At 45.4% G+C, this 24,209-nt stretch overlaps 1 protein-coding gene across 1 annotated transcript in view; it reads left to right on the top strand.

Annotated features, from left to right (window-relative positions):
- PPRC1 (PPARG related coactivator 1) overlaps positions 1 to 24,209 on the top strand; it is a 119,717-nt gene that overhangs the window by 8,588 nt on the left and 86,920 nt on the right. The window contains exons 2-3 of the mRNA XM_085606421.1: positions 20,170 to 20,319; positions 23,938 to 24,087. Of these exons, the coding sequence (XP_085462547.1) occupies positions 20,170 to 20,319; positions 23,938 to 24,087 (300 nt within the window). The remainder of the gene's footprint in view (positions 1 to 20,169; positions 20,320 to 23,937; positions 24,088 to 24,209) is intronic.

Raw genomic sequence — 24,209 nt, 5'->3', positions numbered from 1 at the left:
CTGCATGCCTTTGATGGATGGCTCCTCTCTTTAGCAGCATCATTTGCTTTGCCAGGAAAATAATAACTTGGATGTTGATGCTTGTAATTCCTCCAAGTAAAAATGCATAACTACCCTGAAAGGGACTTACTTTTTGTAGGTATTTGATTTAAAATCAAGAAGTGGGATTGGTACTGTACGTTTTCCAGGACGGCAGTGTACTTTTTTGGGGCTCCCCGCTAAGCTCCTGCTGCCTGGCCGCCCTGTCCTCCCAAGAGGTAAATCCCAGTTTCCTTGATAAAATATAGGATTTTCGTGGTTTATTTGTCCTTTTAAACTGTGGTTCCAGAGATGAAGTTTGTAGGGATCAGTTCTTCTTAGCCACTTGCATAATCTTCTAGCCTTTTAGTGAGCAATCTTCTAGCCTTTTAGTGAGCTCTACCATGGTATCTACATCTACCGTACCAGTCCTGAAGAATGTATTCATATACGTTGGGCAGAAGATGTTCTATTTTAATGTAAGTAAAGTCACACACGGTATATCTTCTTTCGAGCCTACTATGTGTCCAAAGTTTGAATACCCAGGGTTTTAGTATTAGGATTTTAAGTGGCTTTTCTCACTTTCCACATCATGTTGTCATTGTGGCCTTGTCTCAAAGGATATGCACAAAGTTCTGTTGTCATGTGCATAATCTAATGTCTCTGCAGTGTTCTGCAATCCTAATCTTGCACATTTTCATATCAACCTATTTGAACAAGATTGGACATTGTCGTGTAAGTTACTCCATCACTGTTGCAGCTTGTAAATTTGTGTGATTCCCAAGGAGTGGTCATTCAAAATCCAATAATGTTTTCATCCCTGTGAATTTACATAACCCACAATTTCCTCATGGGGTAAATTCCACAGTTCTATTTGATTTTTTGTGTGCATGTATTCCTTGTTCTGGTGTTTTCCAACCTATATCTCAGTTTTTTGCTTTCCTTAAAAGCAAATCATTTTTTGGCCAGATCTATAGACCGTATGTTCAGGATATGCCAATTCTTGTTTATTACTGCCTTGAATTGGGTCAAAAAGCCATAGTACATAGACGCGCATATATAAATCTGTCAGTGTCTTGATTATAGGTTTCTAACCGGAATGCCCTGTTTTCTTATGGGCAGATTTTCCAGCAAGCCTCCTGGATGTAAACTCTTAAAGTAGTATGTTTTTGTCAATAGGTTTCTTCTGTCCTTCAGACTGTAAGGATTCATTTTAAAGCAGATTGGCTTGATTTGCTTAATGTACTAGTGAAACTGAAATGTGGATTTCCTAGGTTTATCCAAGATGCCAAGCTGATAGCCCCTGCAAAAAGAACTACTGATGGACAGAATGCCGAACAATGTCCTACATTCACCCCAGTACAGAGATCTGGGTCCAAATCCATCCGTTTTATGCTCACCATGCCATTCCAGTTTGGACCAAGCCATATGCAAATCAGTCTTGATCCTGTGCCCTATGGGAACAGTTCAGCCCGAACTGCCAAGCCGGGTCCTCCCTGGACTGGAAACAAGCATCCTAGGACCGGTTTCGGGGTTTCACCCCTCTTCAGCTATGTAATCAGGGCCATCGATATACTCTTCATAGTATAATACTGGAAGTTAAGGAGGAGGCAGGGGTTGTCTGTTTAAATGTTTAAATGCATGTAAAGGTTTGCTATGCTTGGAGGAAATGAACTACCCATAGATGCTCCTTTCAGCTGTAGTTTCCCCAACATGAAGTAGTTCTTCATGGCTAGTGTTCATTTTGTAAGGAATGAAATTGGAGTAATTTCAGATATCGCAGATGGCTGTAAAATCCTTTCCACTGCTTTTAGTGTTTTGTCCTGTGGCATACTTTTATGTTGGGATACTACATACACTCCTTTAAGGGTTAAATGGAATATCTTTCAGGAGACATAACCTTTTCTGTTCCCATCCGATTCACTAGAGGTCTCAGAAACCAGTCAGACTTCAGAAAGTGGTTTTAATACCAACTCAAAGCCAGGTGCTGTTGGTTGTCCTAGTGGCAAAACCAACAAGGAAGCAAAGAGAAGCTTAAGGCCAGGCATTTGACAATCGATGGTTTTGCCAAAGAAGCAGCCAGTCACGGAAACTTGAAAGAACTCTGCGACATAAGGAAACTCTGAAAGAACTGTTAAAGACAAAGCTGGGAAGGTAACGAAGGACAACAACAACGATGGCTGGAGCACTTAGAAGAGCTTATGAATCGGCTTGTGCCGCAGTCTCCACCAGACATACATCCAGCTAGCAGTGACTTGCCTATCGACTGCAGCAAACCAATCAAGGAAGAAATATGGCGAGCCATCAAACATCTGAGAATTGGGAAGGCAGCAGTAGCTGACAGCATTCCTAGAGAGGCACTGAAGACCGACATTGACAGATAAATAGAAATGCTCTACCCCATGTTTGGAAGGATCTGGGAATAGAAAAAGGAGCCTTCAGACTGGAATGAATGAATGTCTTGTATGTAGCCACAGCTACTCTGTGTCCTGGCGCTCAACATAAAAGAACAGGTGAGAAGGGGCTGAGCCCTCAAGTGTACTAAGTCCTAAAGCTTAGAAAGATGTGTTTTAAGGGCCTTTTTGAAGGATGCTTCCTGGGTTATTAATCTTGCATGATCTGGCAGCTGGTTCCACATACTACTTCTACCATAAAGGAGGTGCCCTCCCCCGATGGTTTCGGAAACGGGAATTGTTAACAGACCAGTGCTATTAAATCTTAGCAGTCTTCCTGGTCTTTACTTCTCGATTCTCTCATTTATGTAAGCAGGACCTCTGTTATAGAGGCCAAGCTCCAGCCCACCCTAAATAAGGGGTTAACCCATACAGAAGGATCTGTTTTGTCTGGGTTGCGTTGTAATTTATTAGACTGGACCCAGTTTAACAGTGCCTTCCTACTGAGAGCAAAAGATTATTTGACATTCACTGAATCCTCTTTACAAGAGCTCAGGAACTGCGTATCCTCTGCATATGACACAATCTTAATGCCAAAAAGTTAGACCTGTCAGGCCCGTGGACACATATGCACATTGAAAAGGGTGGGTCTCAGAGGAGTTCTTTGGAACACCCCATTTCAAAGATTTGGCTCTGGTGGTGGAGGAGTTCAGCGAGACATGTTTTCGAATCTCCAGAAAGGAGCTCAGCCAGCCTAGGGCTGGCCTCAACAATCCTAGATGTTCTAGTCTTTTTAATAGAATGTTGTGGTCCACCGTATCGAATGCTGCGGACAGGTCCAACAGCACCAAAGCCGAATTGAGGACGGAATCCAAACTTAAGTTTAATGGATTCTGAGACCTCAAGGAGCGTCGTTTCCTTACTATGAAGGGCTCTGAAGCCAGATTGGGATGGATGTAAAAGATTGAAAGAATTGGGGCAAGTTGACGATTTGCCACCTTTTCCAGAACTTTTGCTGCTGCTTCCAATAAGGACCCTGGTCTAAATTTTTCTGGTACTTCCCAGTCCATGTTAACCATAAGTGGGGGGGGGGGGGGGCACGTTGGTCCTCTTCCAAGAATCTGTTATGACACCTAAGTGGAGAGAGCAGGTAAACAACTCCTGATACATTGGGGTAGTATTGTCAGCGATGGTCTTCCGAATGTGAGATGGACAGGAATATTCCAGGGGCCCTGATCTGCAAAGTGTGAACATCGCCCTAACTTCATCAATCGCAGGGGGGAGAAAGCAAATCAGCTCAACTTCTGCTGAAGATCCTGCTAGACCTGGAAGGAGGGATATCTGATCAAAATCCCCAAGAAAGGTGACCAGATTAGCTGCGCAAACTACAGAGGGATAACTCTTCTAGCAACTCCATGCAAATGTTCCAACAGTCAACCTGAACAGAATGAAGGAATAAGGTAACTCTTGGTTATGAGACCCACAAACTGGCTTCTACAAAGATAGATCCTGCACAGACCAGATTGCAACACTGCATTATCATTGAGCAGTCGATGAAATGGAACGCCCTCTTCGCTCTCAACTTTGACTGAAAAGACATTTTACAGTGAGGACAGCGAGACCCTTAAAAAATGCAGCCTCTGTGGTCTGTTAGATAAACCGGTAAGAATCATCAGGAGCTCTTACAAGGGAATGACCTACAAGATGGTCCACAGATGAAAACTCGCAGTCACCTTTGAAGTGAGGACTGAATTCTGCCATGGTTGTTTGCTCTTGCCTTTTCTCTTCCTGCTGTCGATAGACTGGATCATGAAGATTAGCACAGTAAGGAAAAAAAAGAGATCCAGTGGACATCTTGGACACCGGTCGCTGACCTGGACTTTGCAGACGAGTGGGCCCTGCTCTTTCGTACCCTGCAGATGCAAGAGAAGACCGACAAAGTGATGGCCACATCAGTACAATTTGGCCTCGACAGCCACAGGGGGAAGACAAAGATCCTGAAGGCTAAAACGACCAGCACAACTGCAGTCACTCTTGCAAGCGAAGCACTGGAAGAGTTTGAGGCCTTCACCTACCTGGGCAATGTCCCAGACCCGCTGGGCGGCACGGATGCCAACATCAAGGCAAGAATCAGCGAAACAAGTGCTGCTCCCTCTCCCACATTACCTAGGAAGAATTTAACCACCATGCCAGATGCTTGACATTAACTTGCTATAGAAAGCTAGTAAAGTTCCTATGCATAGATGAATTGCTTCTATTAACTAGATATGCTGGGTGGGCAGGACATAGGTGAATGGAGGTTCTTGATAGGTTTGGTGGGGCACTCAGTTGGGATAAATCTATCCTTATTGGAGGGGTGGGGAATTGGAGAATTAACAGACCCAATTGATGATCGCTAACAGCTTTAAATAGCTGGAAATGCACATCTCTATAGACCTGAAACGGGCATGTGAATTGAATTTGGTACCTACTGTGATGTTCACCTGAGAGGATCTTCTCCTTTGGAACGCGTTCCTGATCTCGAGTACTCGCCCACCAATGAACAGTTGCACTTCTCTTTTATAAATCAAAATGCATTGCTGAAGAAAAACGTGCAAAAAAAACTCTATCATACTTTTGATACTTGAAAATTGATACCCATTGTTTTTAACTTATGAAAAACGAGTTATATTTCAGTTAAGGGTTGAATCATGACTTTTTCCTAAGTTAACGTTTTTGATTGCAAGAAGTATAATGGGTGGATTATTGAAGTCCGATCAGTAACGAGTGAAGCAGTTGGGCACATTTTAAAGGCTTGTTAAACTAAACACTAAGTTATAGAATGATAGGGTGATATAAACTTAAGTGGATATGATTTCCCCATTTAAACCACCCCTGATTTCCCCTCACATGCATTCTGTTTCAGAGCAGTTACATGGAGATTCAAATTGGGTCAGCCAAATCATAACATGTTTTAGTGAGCATACACTGGCCTTGAAATCTCCCCCCCCCCCCCCCCCCCCCCCCCCCCAAAAAAAGATTGAACACCCAACCAGAGCTTTCCGTAAAGGGGTGGGGGAGGCCTATTGTCCTATACTTAGCAATGTCCCGTTTGGCCAGAAGAAACTGAGGCTGTGCCACTATGCAGGAATTATCCCTTGACGATTCATATTATTACCAGTTTGAGGGTTGAATCAAAGATTTGGAGGACCACTGATAGTGTATGTTATTACCTTCCAGTATTGTCTAGGCTCACCCACTCTCCCATGTCACACCAAAGAAGTATCCCGTATGAATCTGGAGCTGGAAACATTTTGAGGGGAGTCTCTTCTGCCCATTTTCTAGAGATACCGTGGCATATACTTTATGCATGTATTCAAAGGTTGTTTGACAGAACCACACATGCGTTTTACCACACATGGCGGTTCCACGCGATCCTAACCAGGCAAGTCTTAACTACCCATATCCCTTTACCCCACATGCCTTTACAATGAGATATGCGTTAAGGTTTGTATGGGAAAGACCAATGCGTGCTTAAGACTTCAAGTAAGTGCTGCCCATGCCATGAGACTTAAAATGACCTCTCCATCCTGAAAACCACCCTCTCCTCCTCGACCTCAAAACATTTCCTGTCCCCCACCCTCCCCATAGCCCCAAAAGTGACCTTGCCCCTTCACGAAGACCTAAAATGACCCCTTCCTCCTGAAAACCAACCCCCTCCCCAAGCCCTAAAAACTACCCTGCCCTCACTTAAGCCCTAAAAAACACCCCAAACCCTCTCCCACTGAACCCAAAAAACTTCCTGACCCTCTGCTGTGAAAACTACCCCTAATTCCCACTTATCTCACAGCATCTTGCCTCCTCTCCCGATGCTTTCGCCCATTCCAGGCAGCAGCTAGAACGCAAACTGCTTTAACCATGCATGTGTGTGGTTATGGCATATGCGTGGCTAAGGCAAGCGTGTTAACGCTTGCGATGCTGGAACAAGCTACTCCGCCCGCGTCCTTCCGGCAGATTTCCTAATTGGATCAGGTGCCGCACGAATCTTTCACTAGCTGCCATCTTTGCATGTTGCCAGTCAGTTACCCACTGGGGTCAAATCTGCTTCCTAAGTTGCTGTGTCTCAGCAAAATTGCCTGTGGTGTTACATATGTTATAACTGAGATCTGTTGATAGGCCCAACCTCAACTACCCCAACCCCTTACGGTCCAAAAGGTAACTAGTTGTTAAATTAGCTTCTAATGGGTTGCCTTTACTCGGGTCAGTTGGGTTGTTTTGGTGTTTCTCCAGTGCATTTCTTGGCTAAAGGTACCCAAAGTTTTGAGGCTTGTGCATATTGGCCTCTTGATCTGTTGTAGGACTTAATGTGGCTTGCTCCATACATCCCCTCATTTCAACATTCCAACATCACTCCATTGTGAAATGACTGCTAGTTTCCTCACCTATGCCAAACGGGTATTGCACTAGAGAGCAGTCTTCTCAGGCGACCTGGCAGTCCCAGTTCACACACAGAAGTGACCTGGACCATTGTTCCTTTGGGCCAAAAAAAGAAAACACCAGGTGGCTTTGGGATTTGGAATGGGTAACTAACTGCTGAACTTAATCGCATGAGATCGAAATAGCTCAAGGCCAGTAGTGTATGGTATAGATCTGCTCTAATATTCCAGCGGTTGTCTTTGTTTCTCCCCGTTTAGCTTAGAACATTCTACCCTCTATGAAGGGAATTTTCAAGTGTTTTAACACCAGTTAGTCTTTGGCAGAGGTCTAGAATATGGCACAAAACCAGTTACTTTCTTGCTGTTTTAGGATCATTTTCTTAAGTCTTAACGCATTGTAATGGCAACTCCAAGGTTCAAGAAGGGGTGAAGCACAGTTGTTTTTAAGATAATTGTCAAACCATACTTATTAATTGAACCATTTGGCAATTCCAAAAAGCTCATATTTGATTATTGCGTTTGGTTGATTAGGAGGATTACCGAGTATATTTAGGTGGCAGGGAATCTGTGATGCAAGATTTGTGTTTAATTCATTGAGAGGTTGTTTGAATCTCGGGAAAACATTGCCTCTAACGTGCCTGCATCAGATGTTATTTGTTTTTGCATCATGGTAATGGCAGGCATCTGTAAAATTCACTCCAAGAGCTTTAAATAGCTGAAGTTTCCATTTACATTTTTGGGTTCTTCCCTCTCTGTAGAAAAACGAGAGCAATTGGTTGACTTTGAAGTAACACTGAATTAAATGAAAATAAAACTTGCTCACTAGATATAGCTGTGATTAGTCTCATCTTTTAAGTTTCTGATACTTATGTTTGGAAACCAATAAGCTTGAAGACTTTGTCCCATGATTTCTTTGATTTCAGTTGCTCATCTGTGGGGGTTGTTTCCAGATTCTGAGTCTTAATAGTTCCATGAACTTCATTTCTTTTGCAGTGTTTAATTCACAGGTAAGCACATTAATACACAAACAGAGGTGCAAAGTTAGTTATTCTAGTAGAATATTATCAGTGCATATCACAGGTTTCTAAAGTAGAATGTGTGGTAACGTCTTCAAGTAAACATTATGTATGTGAAGCCACATACCACATACTTTTATCCGTTATGTGCCCCTTCATTAGACTGATAATATGCAGGATGCATTTCTTACCTGATATTATTTACCTTTAGGTGAGTTGTAACAAATTATTGAACGATGTGATAAGGCATTTGGGTGGAAGGGTAATATAAATTTCTTTCACAACCACTTGATCAGTTCCTGAAATTATTTGGCTTAAGTTAACCACCTGAATCCTGGTCATTAGACGCTGTTGTCAGTCATGAGAATTTGCCACAGGAACTGAAAGCCTTACTCATCACCAAAAATGGGGGTAACGGCGCATCCATTATCTCTGAAAGATCTGATATTGAGTAACTGTACCCCAGTAGGCATTCAATGCAGACCGGCTGCTAGGGAATTGGTCCTGAAATTGGTAGGTCATTAATGTAGAGGGAATCAAAATACTTGTGGTTTTCAAAGGCGCAAATTCCCAACAGATCATGGCACCATGTGGTGTCAAGCATTGATTGGGTAAATGTTCTAAAATATCTGGGATTTTATTGTAACTCAAAATGTGGTTACATCACATTGATTTTGTAAAAACCTGCGTTTTTGTGTACTGGCTGTATTAAGATTGGATCAAATCTCGTGTCCTGCACGCACCTCTCATAAAGGCATTTCAGAGCAAATTTGAGAAACAGATGGATTGGCTCTGTTTGGAGAGAACTTCTGCAAAACTTACTTCCCTCTCATCCATGGCTCCGGCGTTTCTCATGGCTCTTGGTATCATTGCATAGAATCAGCTGAAGTGGTTGCTCGTGGTTTTTATTACTTATTTGTTTTCTGATAAGACTTGCACTGTCAGAAGCTTCACAAAATGGGGGCAATTTTTTTTCTCTGAACTCTGTAAAAAGGGTTGGGACATATTTTGACTTACTATTTGGCACAACATCCCTTTTAGGAATATTGTTCTAATAAAAAAAAATGCAAGTCTGTCGGTGCGGAGTAACATTTGTTTTCACGATATCTAGAAATAAAATGTCAATAGCTTTATCACTAGACAATATGAGAAACTATAAAGTGTTTCTCTTGATAAATCATGAAGAAAAGTTTGTGCTGTCGATGGAGAGGATGAGGACCTCCTGGGTGGGTATATCCAGGGGCAGGAACTGCATGATGTCCTACAACGCTTTAAGGATAACATGGCATTTCCTGCTCCAGCGGTCGATGAACTTTAGGAGGATTTCTTCTTACAGTACCAGCGCAAGGAGCCCAAGTCCCTTCCTCTGCATTCTTCCATTACAAAGGTTATTGAAAATGAGTGACAGGAAATTGTTAAACAGGCTTTTCCTCGGTATCTGGCCAAACGCTACGTCATCCAGGACTTTGCTAAGGAGTTCCCTCCCTCCATGAAGGTGGACTCCCTCCTGGCTGGTCCGGCCACTCGGGGCTCCATCTGAGAGGATGCTTCTCCTTCGGACCCGGTTGACAAACGGGTGGAAGCCGCGGCCAAGCGGGCCTATGTGGCGGCCAACTTTTCCATCCATGCTTCAACATACTTGTAATACACGGTCTAGTCTTTATTGAAGGACTTCCAATCTTTGGCAGTTGCTGGACCAGGGGGCTAATGTGGTGCCTAGCTTGGCGCTGATGGAGCAACAGACTCTTCTGTCGAATATCTCTTTTGATACCTTGGGGGCTGCGGCTGGTGACGCTGCTATTCAAACACTGCGCTAACTCTGGCTTTGTCACTGGAAGGCCGATGATGCCCAGAAGGTGATCTTAATGAAGATCCCTTTTTCAGGGTGGAAACTGTTCGGCATATCTTTGGGGGGGGGACATGGTTAAGAAATCTGCGGCGGTCAGGAAGTTGTTGGCGCCCATCTGTTCATCCAGCGGCTGTTTTTTTGGTCCCAAGAAGACATTCGCCTCCATGTCTGCTGCTAGGGGCAGCGTGCCCTTTCGAGGAAGGGGTCGTGGCCGTTGCACTCCGTTCAACAAATCCCAGACTCGGTCTGCGGCCTCTTCCTCCACCAAGTAGTCCTGACTATCTTTTGGTCCTCCCAGTGGGTTGTCCGGTGGGTGGACGCCTGCGCCTTTTCATCTTTACTTGGGTGAGATCCGTCGCAGATTTGTGGGCTCTCTGAATTGTCTGGGACGGTTTTTCCTTTGTGTTCTGCTTCGCTCTTCCGAACGCTTTCTGTGCCACCCCACTGCCTTCCTCTCCTGTGAAGCGGGTGGCCCTGTTGGATGGCATTCAGGATCTTCTCAGCAAGGGGGCTTTTCGGCCTGTTCAGGCGTCTCCAAGGCGAACAAGCGTCTATTCAATCTTGTTCTTGGCGAGGAAGGTCTCTGGGGACTTTCGTCCTGTTCTGGACTTGAAGCAGGTTCATTAATTTATTCCCAGTGTTAAATTCAAAATGCTCTCTCTGCAGGAGATTCTACCACTGCTGGTTCAAGGAGAGGTGATTGCATCCCTGGATCTTCTGGACTCTTACCTTCATGTGCCCGTCCACCCATCCACTCAACGTTTCCTTTGGTTCTGCGTAGGGGGTCTCCACTATCAGTTCTAGTTACTTCCCTTTAGTTTATTCTCTACCCCAATGGTTTTTACTAAGGTATTGGCCCCTTTGGTGGGTGTCCTCCAGGGGGGGGGGGGGGGGGGGGGGGGAGAGGAATCGGAGTTTTTCCTTATCGGGATGACTGGCTGATTTCTGCCTCTTTTTCCAAGGGTCTGCGAGGTTCTGTCATCCCATGGTTTCCTGGTCAACCGCAAGAAGCCTCACCTGTTGCCAACCCAGGACTTGGTGTTCATTGGGGTAGTTTGGACATGATCAAGGGGATGGAGTTCTTGCCTCTGGAACGGGGGAATACCTTGTGGTGGGGTCTGATTTCTCTCCTGGGTCTGGATTCCGCCCTGGTCCATCAATGGTTGAGGGTTCAGGGGTTGATGTCTGCTACCATCAATGTGCTGCCTTGGGTTCGCCTCCACTTGTACCCCTTGGTGAATCATCTCCTGGCCCATTGTGATCCCTGCTTGGGGGGACTACGACGTTCCAGTTTTGGTGTCTCTGCAGATTCGTGCCGACCTGGGCTGGTGGTTAGTGGAGGCCCATCTCTCCAGGGCCCTCCTTTTCCTGGTCTCCCTGTCCCGGGTGTTCACACCGAGGCCAGTCACCTCGGCTGGGGGGCAACCTTGGGTTCCTTGTCTGTTCAAGGTCTGTCAGATCAGCTTCAGGCGAGGTGCTCCTCCAACTTTTGGGAACTGAAGGCGGTTCTCATGGCGTGCCAGGAATTTGCTCCTTCACTCCACGGTCAGCATGTGTTGTTCCGGACGGACAATCAGGTGGTTCGGGGGTACATCAATCATATGGGGGGGGTGCCAGGTTCGCTCCCTTTGGCTGCTGACCCAAGAGCTGATGTCCTGGGCGGAGTCTTCGGTCTTGTCCCTTGGGTGGTGTATCTCCCGGGGCAGGAGAATTTTGTGGCGGATCACCTGAGCTGGGTGTTTCCTCCTCTGCCTGCCCTCTCCCGGAGGTTCTCGGTGTTCCGGCTTCCGGTGGCTCGGTTTGGCCGCCTGTGGATCGACTTGTTCGCGGACAAGTTCATCGCTCTCCTGCCCTGTTTCTGCATACTCCGTTCGTGCAGGTGGATGCGTTTTTCGTTTCCTTGGCCAGCCGGCCTCCTTTGTCTCTTCCCATAGCCCCCCCCCCCCCCCCCTGGTTTCCCTTGATCCCGCGAGTCCTGTGCAAGATCCGCCTGTAGAAGGCATTTGGTCCTGTTGGTGGTTGCCGGTTGGGTTCACTGTCCTTGGTTTCCTCTCCTAAGCGAGCTGGCTGTTCAGGAATGCTGACCTGTTCCGTATCTGCCTTACCCGTTGCGGGCCCCCTGCTCCCTGTGGGTATGTTGCGCTGGCTCTGTCTGCAGGCCTTGCTCTTGAGGGTGACCTTTCTGGCTCAGGGTTGTTCTGTGGGGGTGGTGACTTGCTGCAGGGTTCCCGCAGGTCTTCTACTCTGCTGTTTTATTCCCGCCGGTCTTCCTTCTCTTGTTGGTGTGAGCTGAATGGGTTCGACCCAGTCTCGTTGGAACCCCTGATGGTCCTTGATTTCCTCCTGAGGGTTTTTCCCATGGTCTGGCTCCTTCCACTCTACGGGCTGAATGGGCTGCCTTGCGGGCTTTCCGCAGTCTGGGGCTGGTCGGCCTCGATCCTCTGGTGGTTCGCTTGCTGCGGAGTTGTTTTTTGCAGCGGCCCGGGCAGTTTGCCTGGCTCTGCCCTGGGATCTCCCCTTGGTTTTGCAGGCACTCCAGGGGGACCCCATTGAGACACTGGGCTCGGTGGATTTGAAGTTTCTTACCTACCAGGTGGTGTTCTATGTGGCTATTGTTTCGGCTGGTAGGATGGGCGAACTGGGTTCCTTCCTTCAGTCTCCTCCTTTCTTGCCTGTTCACCCGATTGTCTGGTGTTGCGCCCTGACTCTCTGTTTCTTCCCAAGGTTCCTTCGGTCGTTAACTGCTCCCGTGAGGTGCTTTTGCCCTCTTTTCCTCTGGGAGTTGACTTTGGTACTGATGCCTCTGTCCCTTCCGAATGTTCGGCGTTTGGTCATGGTGTATCTGGACCGCACAGCTGCCTTCTTATGTTGTGACAATTTGTTTGTGATGTTTGGTCTGGTCCGGTCACAAACCTTCCATCTCCACGTTGAGTTGATGGATTAAGCAAGCTATCTTGATGGCCTTTTGGTCCCAGGGGTCTGAGCTCCCAGCCGGGGTACAGGGTTGTTCTACCCGGGGCCTCTTTCTCTTGGGCCTTGTTTAAGGGGGTTTCTACGGAAGATATTTGCTGATCTTTGACCTGGGCTTCCCCTCACATGTTCATGGACCACTACCAGGTGGTTTTGGGTGGTTCTTCTCCTGGGGATTTTGCGGAGGTGGTTCTCGGTGCTGGGTCCTCCGTCCCTCGATTATGGCCTTTCTGTGTTGGACCCGTGTGGTTTGTTCTGTGTATTTTTGTTCTCTGGGTTAAATCCTGTTTTGGTGTCATGGACTCCTTGTTGGTTTCTTGGTCACTATGAAGCCTATTGCAGGGATGTGGAATTCCTAATGTCCGGCGCCCGGGACATACTGTTTGGGGTCAAGGGCAACAAGTTGCCATGTGTATTTTGTCCTTGGGGCAAGTAGGCCCAACCCCCTACATCACATACCCTTTGACTGCCAGTTTATAGTCCCACATGTTGGATCAGGGAAAGCATTGCCTGCAGTTAGGTAATATTTGTTTCCATGTTTTAACACTGTTCAAACTTGTATTTATGGTTCATAAATGCAAAACCTTTATTATTAGGGTGAGCGATCTAAGTACATGTTGTAAGCTCAGACTACTACTGACAGTGGCTAAAGTCTAAAAATGGGTGCACACGCTTTCATTGTTTAGCACTGAGGCTATGCATACTGCTCCCAGAATGCTCTGATTAGATGCAAATATATGGAGACGCTTGAAAGCAAGATTGATTATTCTTAGCGTTCAAGATAAAATGTTCACAAAAAAAGCAAAAACATTTAGCTGAACTACTGTAACATTTTAGGTAGCGTTTTTCTGCAGCATCATTTAGTAAAATGTGTTGATGCATGCTAGTATTTCCCAAAAATATTCATAATGGAACATCACTGTAACCAGTTTTAATAAGATTATGGGAAACATAAAAATAAACAAGCATTGTTAAAGCCAATTGGTCTGAAATTTTTGGGCAGTCTTTTGGTTTTATCAATGCGTGACTTGTTTTGGCATGTTTTTTCGAAAACCTTATTGGTGTGGGTGCTGCTGGGCCCTCATCATTATAACAAACATTGGCAAAAGCAAAAATTGTTTCGGTCTCAAAAAGCACACACTGCCACAGTCATTCCTGGCACTGAACAAGACGACTGTGTGTCAATTTTGCTCCTTGTGAAAGAACAGAATTCCGTCATTCACAGTGCAGCTAGCCAACTTACAGAGAGACATTTTAATAAACACAACATGTCATGGTTAACACCAGACCTAATTAGGGGGCCAATTATTAACTAAAGTCTCAAAAGTGCACTTATGTCCTTGCTTTAAGTGCAGATATACGACTTTCCTGAATTCACAAGACTTTACAGAAGTAGGCCAAGAAATAGTACTCCTAGAAAATATTTGTGAACTGCCTTTTAGCATGAGCAAGTATGCATGTGTAGATTTGCTCATGCGAAAATCCGAGCGTTTGCAAGTTTACTTCCCCTCCAACCACTTTTTTTCCCAACCCAGGAAGAAGTTTTATGTCTGCCAATGTCAGGAGTAAATTTCTCAGTATGGGAAATAATTAGAGAAGAGTTGGTGAAAACCCTTAAAACATGCAAGTTAGTAGGTTAGCACAGACTCAAAAGGGCATTCCAACCCTGAAACTGTTGCTTAACTTCAGCGCCAGTATGTAGATCTGTGGAAACGTGGCAACATAAGGGAATTGCTAGTATTCATACCCCGCTATGGAAGGAGCCCTGGCATATTCAGAGAGGCTATTTCGGAGCTCTTGTATAAGGGTATTGCTGCCATAATTTGTCACCGCATTACATGGCACAAAAGGGACAAGTGGATTTTGTTACAGGACAAGTAGATTTATGAAGTAAGCTGCCCCATGGACAAGTAGATATTTTATTAAATTCCGCACCCCTGCTATTGGCTTGGGTATGTGCTCACTTTCTTTAGCATGTGGTACCGATAATCTTCATTACTCAGTATTGTCTTCCTCGCCACATGAGTTCCCATCCCTCCTTCCCTGGGGTGCTATCGGCTTCATATTTGGGTCTTGGTAGTTCTTCAGGCTGTGTGGGTTGTGTCGACCCTCCGCTGATAGAGGGGTGATATGGGTCAGGCATGTTGGGGAGGCATGGGAGGCCAACTTTTGTTTTGGAAGGTTCTGGTGTCGAGCTGAAGCTCACTTCGTTTAGCATGTGGCGAGGAAGACAATACTCAGAGTAATGAAGTTAACAGGTAAGTAACCAGGGCATCTTCAAGGTAAATGGTCTTGCCTCATTTACCTCCCAACATTAAAAGTACTTTCCCACTTAGGTTTTTGTCTCTTTCCCTCGCTCCCTAATAGTTTGAGTAAATTGTAGTTTTTATAGGGATTCAACCTTGATGCAGCAAATTGTTAGTACCTGGTCCCTGTCACACTGTTACTGTGAACTTTGCGATACTGACTCCTTAAAATTTGTGTTCCCAAAGTAATGTACACACATCACATCAAAAATGTCAAATAGTCCATTAAGTAAAAGACCCCACTCAATAAGTGAGTTCTTGATCAGAATAGTTAAGTGCTGTACAGGTTGATTGCCACGAAGGCACTCAGTTAATTGAGTACTGCAGAGAAATGCTGAAACTAAACTGGGCAGCAAAATAGAGCAAAATGCACAGCATCACTAGTAGAACAGGATAGTCTTTCTCATCTCTCCCCTCCCCCCCATTCAATTTTATACCATATTTTAACATTTAAGAAATTAACACAATTGCAGAATCATTGTGGTATGATCGAAAATTGTATATTTATAGCAATTCAGGCCAGTCTTGTAAAACATCAAATTGCCTTAGCACCCAAGCACTGTCCCACTACCTGGATAGTTATTTTGCCCTCTCTATTTTAAGTTTATCTGGAGATGCTAGAACAAACTATATACTTAAACAGTGTTTTTGTGTACATGAATAGGGTAAAGCGATCTAGAAAGAAGATCTTGAGAAATAATTACAGTTCTATGACTCAGCTGGGGAAAGGTCATCGAAGACAGCATAAACAATGACCTTGGTAATAAAATTATTCTTGACCATGTGCTGCAGAAATGACAGGCAGTGAGATGTTCCGGAGGGAGAGCAAGGGTTACCTCCATTTTGGAAAATATACCTGTAAGGCCCTAATTGAGGCATAGTTGGCGAGTCGGGAACACGAATTTCAACCCCTCATAGGACGTTTGTTTCAAAGACAACAGTACTAGTTCAGTGTATTAATGTTATAAAGTGTAAAATTGTATTATGTGCATTTTTAAAGATGCACAAAAATCAGTGCAGTCAATTTTATTTTGATCCTGTGCTGCGCCTTCTGCACATGTTCAGTAGATTTAGAGGTAAATGCTGCATAACTTTACTCTGATCTCTGCTGAGAGTTCTGCCAGAGTGCTCCTGTTATTTCCTTGCACTGCTGTAACTCATCTGTCTATTTAAAAAGTTTTTATTTATTTTCTTGCAAACAATATATGATGTTGAACATTATCACCACAGCCTTCATTGAGCCTTTTTATATATAAACCTAGCAGTAGCTTCCCACAAGTTCTCATTGCAAGTCTTTCATTGGTAGAGGAACTCACTTGTTGTGGATGCTTCCTGGCATAAGTGAACCTGTAGAGCCCAGTTACGAGTGCCAGAACGTCGGAGAGGCTGAAAATAAGCAATTAAGGAAAGGAGCTTGCAAAAGGCATAGTTGGTGGATTTCATGGAGCTGCAAAAACAGCCGCGTTTTTTGTTTTGCGTAACTTCAGGTGATCAGAGAGGTTTGACCAACAAGATCTGAGGGCCTTATGCGAGCGTTGTATCAGATGGGAAGTTGAGGGATTTTGTGCTAGATAAGTTGCTTGGTTGCCTTACCCCAGTAAATTATTCTGAAGTCTTGAATTATTGAATGGTGCATGAAAGATGTTTAAGTGAGACTGTCGTCTAATAGCTAATGCCACTTTTGTATTTTTTTTGGTCCGGATTTTCACTATGCTATTGAGTGCATGAGTTGCCATTTGTCCACTTCACTGCTGCTCCCTAAATGTAAAACAAAAAACGAACAAGGGTCCTTTCATTTGAAAGAATTGCGGCTTCAGTTGAACACACGTCAGATGTAGCTTTTTAGGTCTCGCCTGAGCCAGTGCACATGCGCTACTCTGCGGGACATTTAGTTAGGGCATTTAAATTCTAAACGCATGCTCGTGTGTGTGCTTTTTATCACTTGCTATTGGGTTTGCGTGCTGTCTTTCTAAGAAAGACAGCACACAATTGGCCCAAGGTGGGTGCATGTCCTGCCTTCTTTGGCCTAGGATCCTCAGGAGCGAGCAGCAGCGCGGCCGGGTGCCAGCTGCATACCTCGCATTCCTGCAGTGCGCGCACACCGTGCTTGTTTTTCTGACTACTTCGTTGCCTCAAGCACTAGCAAATGCCAGCTCCTTCAACACAAGTTACAAGTTTTCTCTCTTCAGAGGTCAGTCTCTGTTCCCTACGTGTTTTGTGTGAATGGGTAGTTTTGTAGCTCTCCTGCCAATGGCAAAGCGTGTCTGACAGCTTACCAATGGTCAGTGCCATTTTTCCACCCTAACGTGCAGGGCTTCTCCACCATGCTGCCACTTCTCCCTGCCACCGTCCATTCCCTCCAACCTATATCAAGTGCCTCGTGCTTCCCACAAATGGAACAAGCCGTGTTTACATATAGTGCTTTATATTTCCATGCTTGTTTTTCCTAAACTCTGTTCAGAAAAGATGTCACAATTACCATCGTAAATGTACTCACACACTCACACTCCCACAACACTGGCTTGGGGGAACCACAGGGTGCACCTGCACTGCAAACACCGCCTCCCTTTACATTTCAAGAATCACGGGATCGCATGGCGCATGACACCAAGCACTCCTCTGCAAAGCAGACGCCGCGCCTGCCTCAGGCTACGCGCACCGATTCACTCCTTCCACCCAGAGCCACAGGCCCACGCCACAAAGCACGAGGACCCTCCACACTTACTTGATGAAGTAAACAACCCCCTGCAGGGTGGAATTAATCTCCAATCCCAGTGGCAGATCTATGGCAGAGAGTAGAGAGAACAGACACGTTTTAAAAGGCGATCTATGCAGCCAGGAGCACAGAGCAGTGGGGTAGGGATGGGCGCAGTGAGATAAATCGTTGAAGAGATGTCACCCCTTCCCCATGCGCAAGTAGTATGAGTTTCCACCAGAGGCCCGCGCACCTCTCAATGCCAACTTGGTGCAGCCCTGATGTTGCAGATCTGGACTCGCATACTACTCTCCCAAAGCACCTCCATCCTGACCTGCAGCCTGCTCGCCTTTCCACACAGCTCTGCCAATGCACCTCACTCCTGGCTGGCACGGTTCGCCGATTTGTATTTCTGGGATGCACTCGCCCCCCCTGATACTGACTAGAGCAGCCATTATATAGAGCAGCCATTATATTAAGTGCTATTTATGACAAACCGCTCCGCCAAAGCAATCCAACCCTCCCAATCCCCCCCACACACACACAACTTTGGCAACACAACTTCACCCCACTCTCTGCTGTTTATCACCGCAACTCGTCCAGGCACCTTCGAGCCAGGCATGCGGCGCCCCCACTATCGCCGTACATGGACACACGCAGCTGTCGATGCTCTTAACTCCTGCCGTAGAGCGCCTCCTGCCACCCGAATACTGGAAGCAGGCACAGCTCTGCCAAGCCACCTCCACCCTGCTGGGTTGTAAATAAAAGGAAACGCTGCTACAGTAAAAAAGAGGCCCCGCAGGCCACGGAGCATTTATTACCCCCTCACAGGGGAATGGATAGGAGGTGCCACCAGGTACTTGAACACGTCACCAGGAACTGCGAGACTCCATGCTAAGTGGTACACAGCCACTGTTTGTTCATTTTTGTGGTACTTTGCAACTCTTCTGTGGCTTAAGGACGGCTAAACCGGCTCGTCCACAGTCTGTGTGGCCGCTCCTTCCCCCATCTTGCTCCAAAACTATGGAACTCGCTGCCTATCGAGCTATGGACGGTAGCTGCTCAGGAAACTGTTAAGAACATGTATATTTCCCAATTAATTAACATCTATTCATACGGATCCCTGCTCAGCACAGGTGTTCTAACCTTAGTACGGCTAGCGCTGGGAAGCCTTAGGGTAGCCATGTGCTTTAGAAATTTGCATAGTATAGTTTTACTTGAAAGGCCCATTCCTTCTCTGTCCGTGCAGCCTTTGCTGTAGCGCACCTGCATCTAGGAGATTAGAGCAGTGAGCTAACACTGCACCGTGTATAAAAAAAAATATTCCTCTGTTTTCTACCAAGGAAACCTCAGATAACCGCGAGATCCTTAGCAGCTTTTAAAAAATATTCATCCACAGATTATTTTGCCACACTTTTAAGAACCCCTCTATTTATTCCGAAGTTGTTTCATTAATGTGTGCAGACTATTTCAAAAACTTAGTAGCAATATACAAGTTAAAGCCAATTCTACTACAAATCCGCTTTACATATGGCAACATTAAGGTTGCTAGAGAAAGTAAGGGCAGTTACAAATATCTACCTCTAGGGACTAGGAAACCGGATATACTGTGCACCTAGTGCAGAACGTTGTTAGTCACACAATATGCCAGGTCACTACACTGTAAATACATATTTCAGAAAGTAAATTAAAAGCATAAACTTCTACCCATCTGAAGGTGGAAGCTTGGGATTTAATTTCAAAAACCCATGTGCGTTTTTCCATAAACCCACTCATTTTTAATTGGATTTAAGACTGCAGTTTTGATGTTTGATAAATAACCAGTGCATTCATTCATTACTTTCCCAGGATTAGCGAGGCAGTGGAATAATGGCTTTTAGGACTGGCTAGAAGGTGAATGAGTCTAGTTGGTAGTATACCACCAGGAGCAGTACTCGGAAGGCAGGATGGGCAAAGAACAGTAATAACCCCTGTGCTGATCCCTCTCCATTAATGAAGTCTGTCTGCGAAACACATCTCCAAAGAACTATTTGAGTTTGGCTAGTTTCATTCACAAAAATATGTGGAATGACTTATTCTTTGTGAGACATTTCGTTTTTGGGCCAAGAATTACCCTTCGCAGTAGTATTACATTAAATCCTTCAACGGTTTTGCTCAATTTGTCATATTTTTCTTAACATGTAATCTTTTTACTTTACTTGAACAAGGTGTGGACGTTTAAAAAAACAAACAAAAAAAAAAAAGCATTGGCATAGCAAATAGGTCTCGCCTTTGGGACCTTATAAGTATTTAGTTATGGAGCTGGTCCCAAAGGCGAGACCTATTTGCTATGCCAATGCTTGTTTAAATACCTTTGACTGTTCTCATTTGTATGTGCATATTTGCACAGTTTATGGAAAAATAGCTAAATATTGGTCTATCTCCATCATATTAAAGCTTACTGTCTTTTATCCAGTGTTTTATTTACTAAGCTTTGCTGAATTTGATTATTTTTTTTCCTTTTCTAGTGCCACGCCTTGGAGGAAGATGGGAGCTACAGTGGGATATCTGACCTTGGCCTGTCATCGTTTGACACAAGTGAACTCTTGGGTACTTTTCGTGGTTACCTTGATCCCACCATCATTTCTATCATCGAGGGTGCAGGCAGCCAGAGCGAGGTATGCTGTTTGCAGTTGTATGCTTGTGTAGGTTGGGGGGGAAAGCATGAAAAACTTAAGGGACTGTCCGTAAGCATTTTTAGGCTCACTTGGATAGCTTTGACTGTTTATCCAGCCTCGAGTTGAAGCGGAATATAAAAATGTTACATACAGGAGCTTATGGTCAGCCCTTTTTATACATCGGTCTAATCAAGCTTCATTGAACATTTTCCTTCCGCCCACCACGCGATACTGCAGGAGGGCAGTTAGTCCACTCCAGCATTTGGCTCTTGACTATGTGCGATGGGTGGCATTTTGATTATGCACTTGTGCACATTTGCCTAAAATATAGCCCACTTGAGTGCTAAAGTTGGTGTACCAAAGTAAAGCTTCCTTTTTAGGTCTCGCACCTAGCGATGCAGTGCGCAGCACTACTTGTGCAGCGAGACTTCATGTAGGGGCTTCTGAAAGCTGACCACACGCTTGTGCGTGTGCTTTTGTTTTGGTCGGCTGCAATTGGCTTTTGCGTGCGTCTTTTAAAAAGACAGCACGCAATTGGTGAAAGGCGGGTGCATGTCCCAGCTTCCTTTAGAAATGTAACCGCCCATGGCCTATTGGTGTCTGTTACGCGCAGCAGCGGCATCTCGTTTTAATTATAAACATGTGTTTATAATTAGCGCACGTTTGCTTTGCTGCCATGCTCCCTCGCCTCCGCTCCTCTGTGGTGTGCGCGCTCCACTGGTTTAGATTCTGTGCTTGTTAACACAGCCTTATATTTCCCAAGACACCCTTTATTGGCACCTCTTTGGAAACAAGTCCGTGCCCCTATGTACGGGGGTTAGTTCACACACAGCCTCTGCCCCCGAGCTCGCTCCTGCCAGGCCTCGGGGTTTCTGCCTATCTCCCTTGAACCCTTTCTGACAAAGAATGCGCTCCTCCTTTCAGCGCTCTTCATGTTAAGAAGCGGAGCTGGCAAAAAACATTCTCGTACAGAACACAAGCGCGTTTTGCATTTTGCGTTTTGGGCCACTTGGGGTAACCCGATGGCAGGAAGAGCTTTTACCTATAACTACTTTTCGCAAGGCGAATTAGTGTCGCGCACCCCGGTTCCCAGTAGCACTGAAAGTAGAAGGTTGCGGGACTGCAACACCCCCAGATATTAGGTTAGAGACCAAAAAAAATGTGACACAAAAGCACATTTTCAGGTGTTTGTTTGTTCAAAGGGCTGCAGTAAATATGAAACAACTTTCCCACAGTCCGCAGGCGGGGTGTTTAGCTACCAGATCTGGTATGGTGTTTGCTTAACGACAATATGTGGACATTTTGTAACTTCGGCGGAATGAGTCTCTGGCTTGGGCACAACACAGATTGAAATGTGGAATGAGACATGAAATGTGGAATGAGGCATGAAATGTATTAAAACACAAGCCGCACGAAGCATGCTGGGACCTGTAGTTTTCGTTTCCTTGATCCATAGTGGATCGCATGCCTGATGCCTGTGACCGAACGTCACTCTCGTGACGTAGGACCAGCTCACACCTGTGCTGGCCGGCAACTGTTTGATTAAAGTTGGTCCTTGCAACCCCCGCACAGTTCTAGATAAACAAACCTAGAATTGGGGGCTCCGTAACTGCCCCCACTATGTGACACATCCAATCAGTCGGGCTTTCACTCAACACTACTTTGCATTCTGGGACTTGTAGTTTCACTCTCCTTCATAAGCTATGTCTATTTTCCCAGGCGGACCGCTTATATTGCATGGTTGACTTGGGCTTTCGAGTCCGAAAGTGCTGTTGGGTAAAAGCCAAAAGGGGTTTGAGGTGTCGCGTGACTTGGCATCCCTGGCGAACGGCCATCCGCCGGCACGTGTGTGCTCATTTGCTCAGATGAATTTCGGGGTCTCCAGCTTTCCCCTTCAGTCTTAATTAAATAAAATCGGCTCTGTACTGGATCCCCCCCCCCCCCCCCCCCCCCCCGGCCTTTTAACTATGATGCAGAGTCTCTGTCCCAACTACTTGTGCATGAGAGGAGGGTTCAGGGTTTTTTGCTCAAAATATGAAAGCATGTTTTTAAGCACAACTTTCTGCATTGAAGACATGGGGGGCATTCTCCGCGCCCTATGAATATTCCTTCGTGCAGACCTTGAAAAGGTTCTTGACCCACCCTCGATTGTCGGAAACCTGTCTTCAGTGCCCATAAACCGGTCTGCGGAGCCAGACCCTCCACCACATGCCACAGACACATGCCCATAGGACGGTCCCTGGAGCCAGCCACAGCCCCTCCATCACATGTGGACACCGTAGGGCAGTGAATGGAGCCAGCCCCTGCCCGGTCCTCTCATGCCATCGTCCTGTCTTCAGTGCCCGTTGGACAACTCCTGGAGCCAGCCCCTTCCTCAAATACCACAGACATGTCTTCAGTGCCCACAAGACAGTGTCTGGAGCCAGGCACAGACCACCCATCTTATCCCAAAGGCCCTGCCTTTGTCTCTGCACTACAATGGACAGCCCTTCACATAGTACTTCAGAGTGTGAAAGAGCCCCCGCTGGAGGGGTCTCAAAGGGGCGTGGCCAATGTAATTAAGGGTGTGGCTTAAAACCCCTAAGCGAAATATCTGTGCTTAGCATTACATCTTTGCAGCACTGTTGAGAAGAGGCATACCTTTGTTTAAAATAAAATATGCCGCTCATTTGTCAGTCTTTACCAGTTTAGTTGATCTTCTATATTGTTGGGCTTCCTTTTCCCAGAGCTTGACACTGTCTGCCAGTAAATATCTTATCTTTTTTTCCTTGGCACCTTATGTTGATGGGTCAGGGACAAGTACCTTAATTTGGCTTTTGTGGCCAATTGGCAGCTGGTAACTTCTGTAGACCTCTTCTGATGGAACACCTTTGGATGGTCCAAGAACATCAACTTTGACTTGCTTTTCTGATGGGAACCATTGCAAGGGAACCACCCTAGCACCAACAGGGCAAATAGCGTCTGTGGTTGTTGACAGTTTTATACAGTTTTTTCTATCTGAAGACTGCTTAGGTTTTTAGGTTGACCCGTGTCTGATGCGATTCTTCCAGTTTTGTTATTTGTAAACAAGAGTAGGCCTTGTCTGTTCACTTTCCTTCTTATAAGATTGGTCTTACTAGTCCCAGTGTGCTATGTAATGTTGGAGTGGGTGGTCATGTGATTGGGGAGTGTGCGCTGCATGGCTAAAAACTTATAAGGTCCCAAGGGTGAGACCTATTGGCTATGCCAATGCTTGTTTTATTTTATTCCTGTGATACATTTTAAATGCTTGATTTTTTTTGTTGATTTTTTTTAAATATTTCATTTCTTTTCCCGATGTTGGTTGAGTGCAGATTTGTTATAGAATAGTTTAGAGCTTGAAGGTTGCCCGTACAAAGGACAAGAGACTGGGCAAGTTAGCCATGTTTGTGGATTTGTTGCTAACCTTATTCTGGTGGGTGTGGTCATTCCACTTTGTTTTTGGCTTGGTGTCACTAATCATTTTGATGTTTTTTTGGGGGGGGGGGGGGGAGATAAGTTCTGTCTGTTCCCCTCTGTCTGAATAGCAGATGTGTGGGTTATGTACCTAAAATCTAACCATTGGCCTGTATTTAATATCTATCTCCTTCCGTCTTTCAGAGTAAAAGCCGGTTTGATGACGAAAATGAGCTATCACTTTTGACTGCACTAACTGAGATTTTGGACAATGCAGATGATGAGAATCTGTCTCCTTTCGACTCTATTCCGGACACTGAACTGTTAGTTTCACAGAGGGATCGTGACAGCTCTGTAAGTTCAGCATCAAGTGTTATCTACTAAAAGTCTTTAGCTTTGTGTAAAATGTGTATCCTACAAAAAGCCTGTTTCTTTAAGGCTTATTTCACATGACTTTCCCAGTCAGTCCTTGCTTT

The sequence above is a fragment of the Triturus cristatus genome, chromosome 1_2 (genome assembly GCF_964204655.1).
Source record: "Triturus cristatus chromosome 1_2, aTriCri1.1, whole genome shotgun sequence".
In the NCBI taxonomy this organism is placed as follows: Eukaryota; Metazoa; Chordata; class Amphibia; order Caudata; family Salamandridae; genus Triturus; species Triturus cristatus.
The sequence above is the reverse complement of the archived record's forward strand: the minus strand, read 5'-3'. Positions and strand labels throughout refer to the sequence as shown.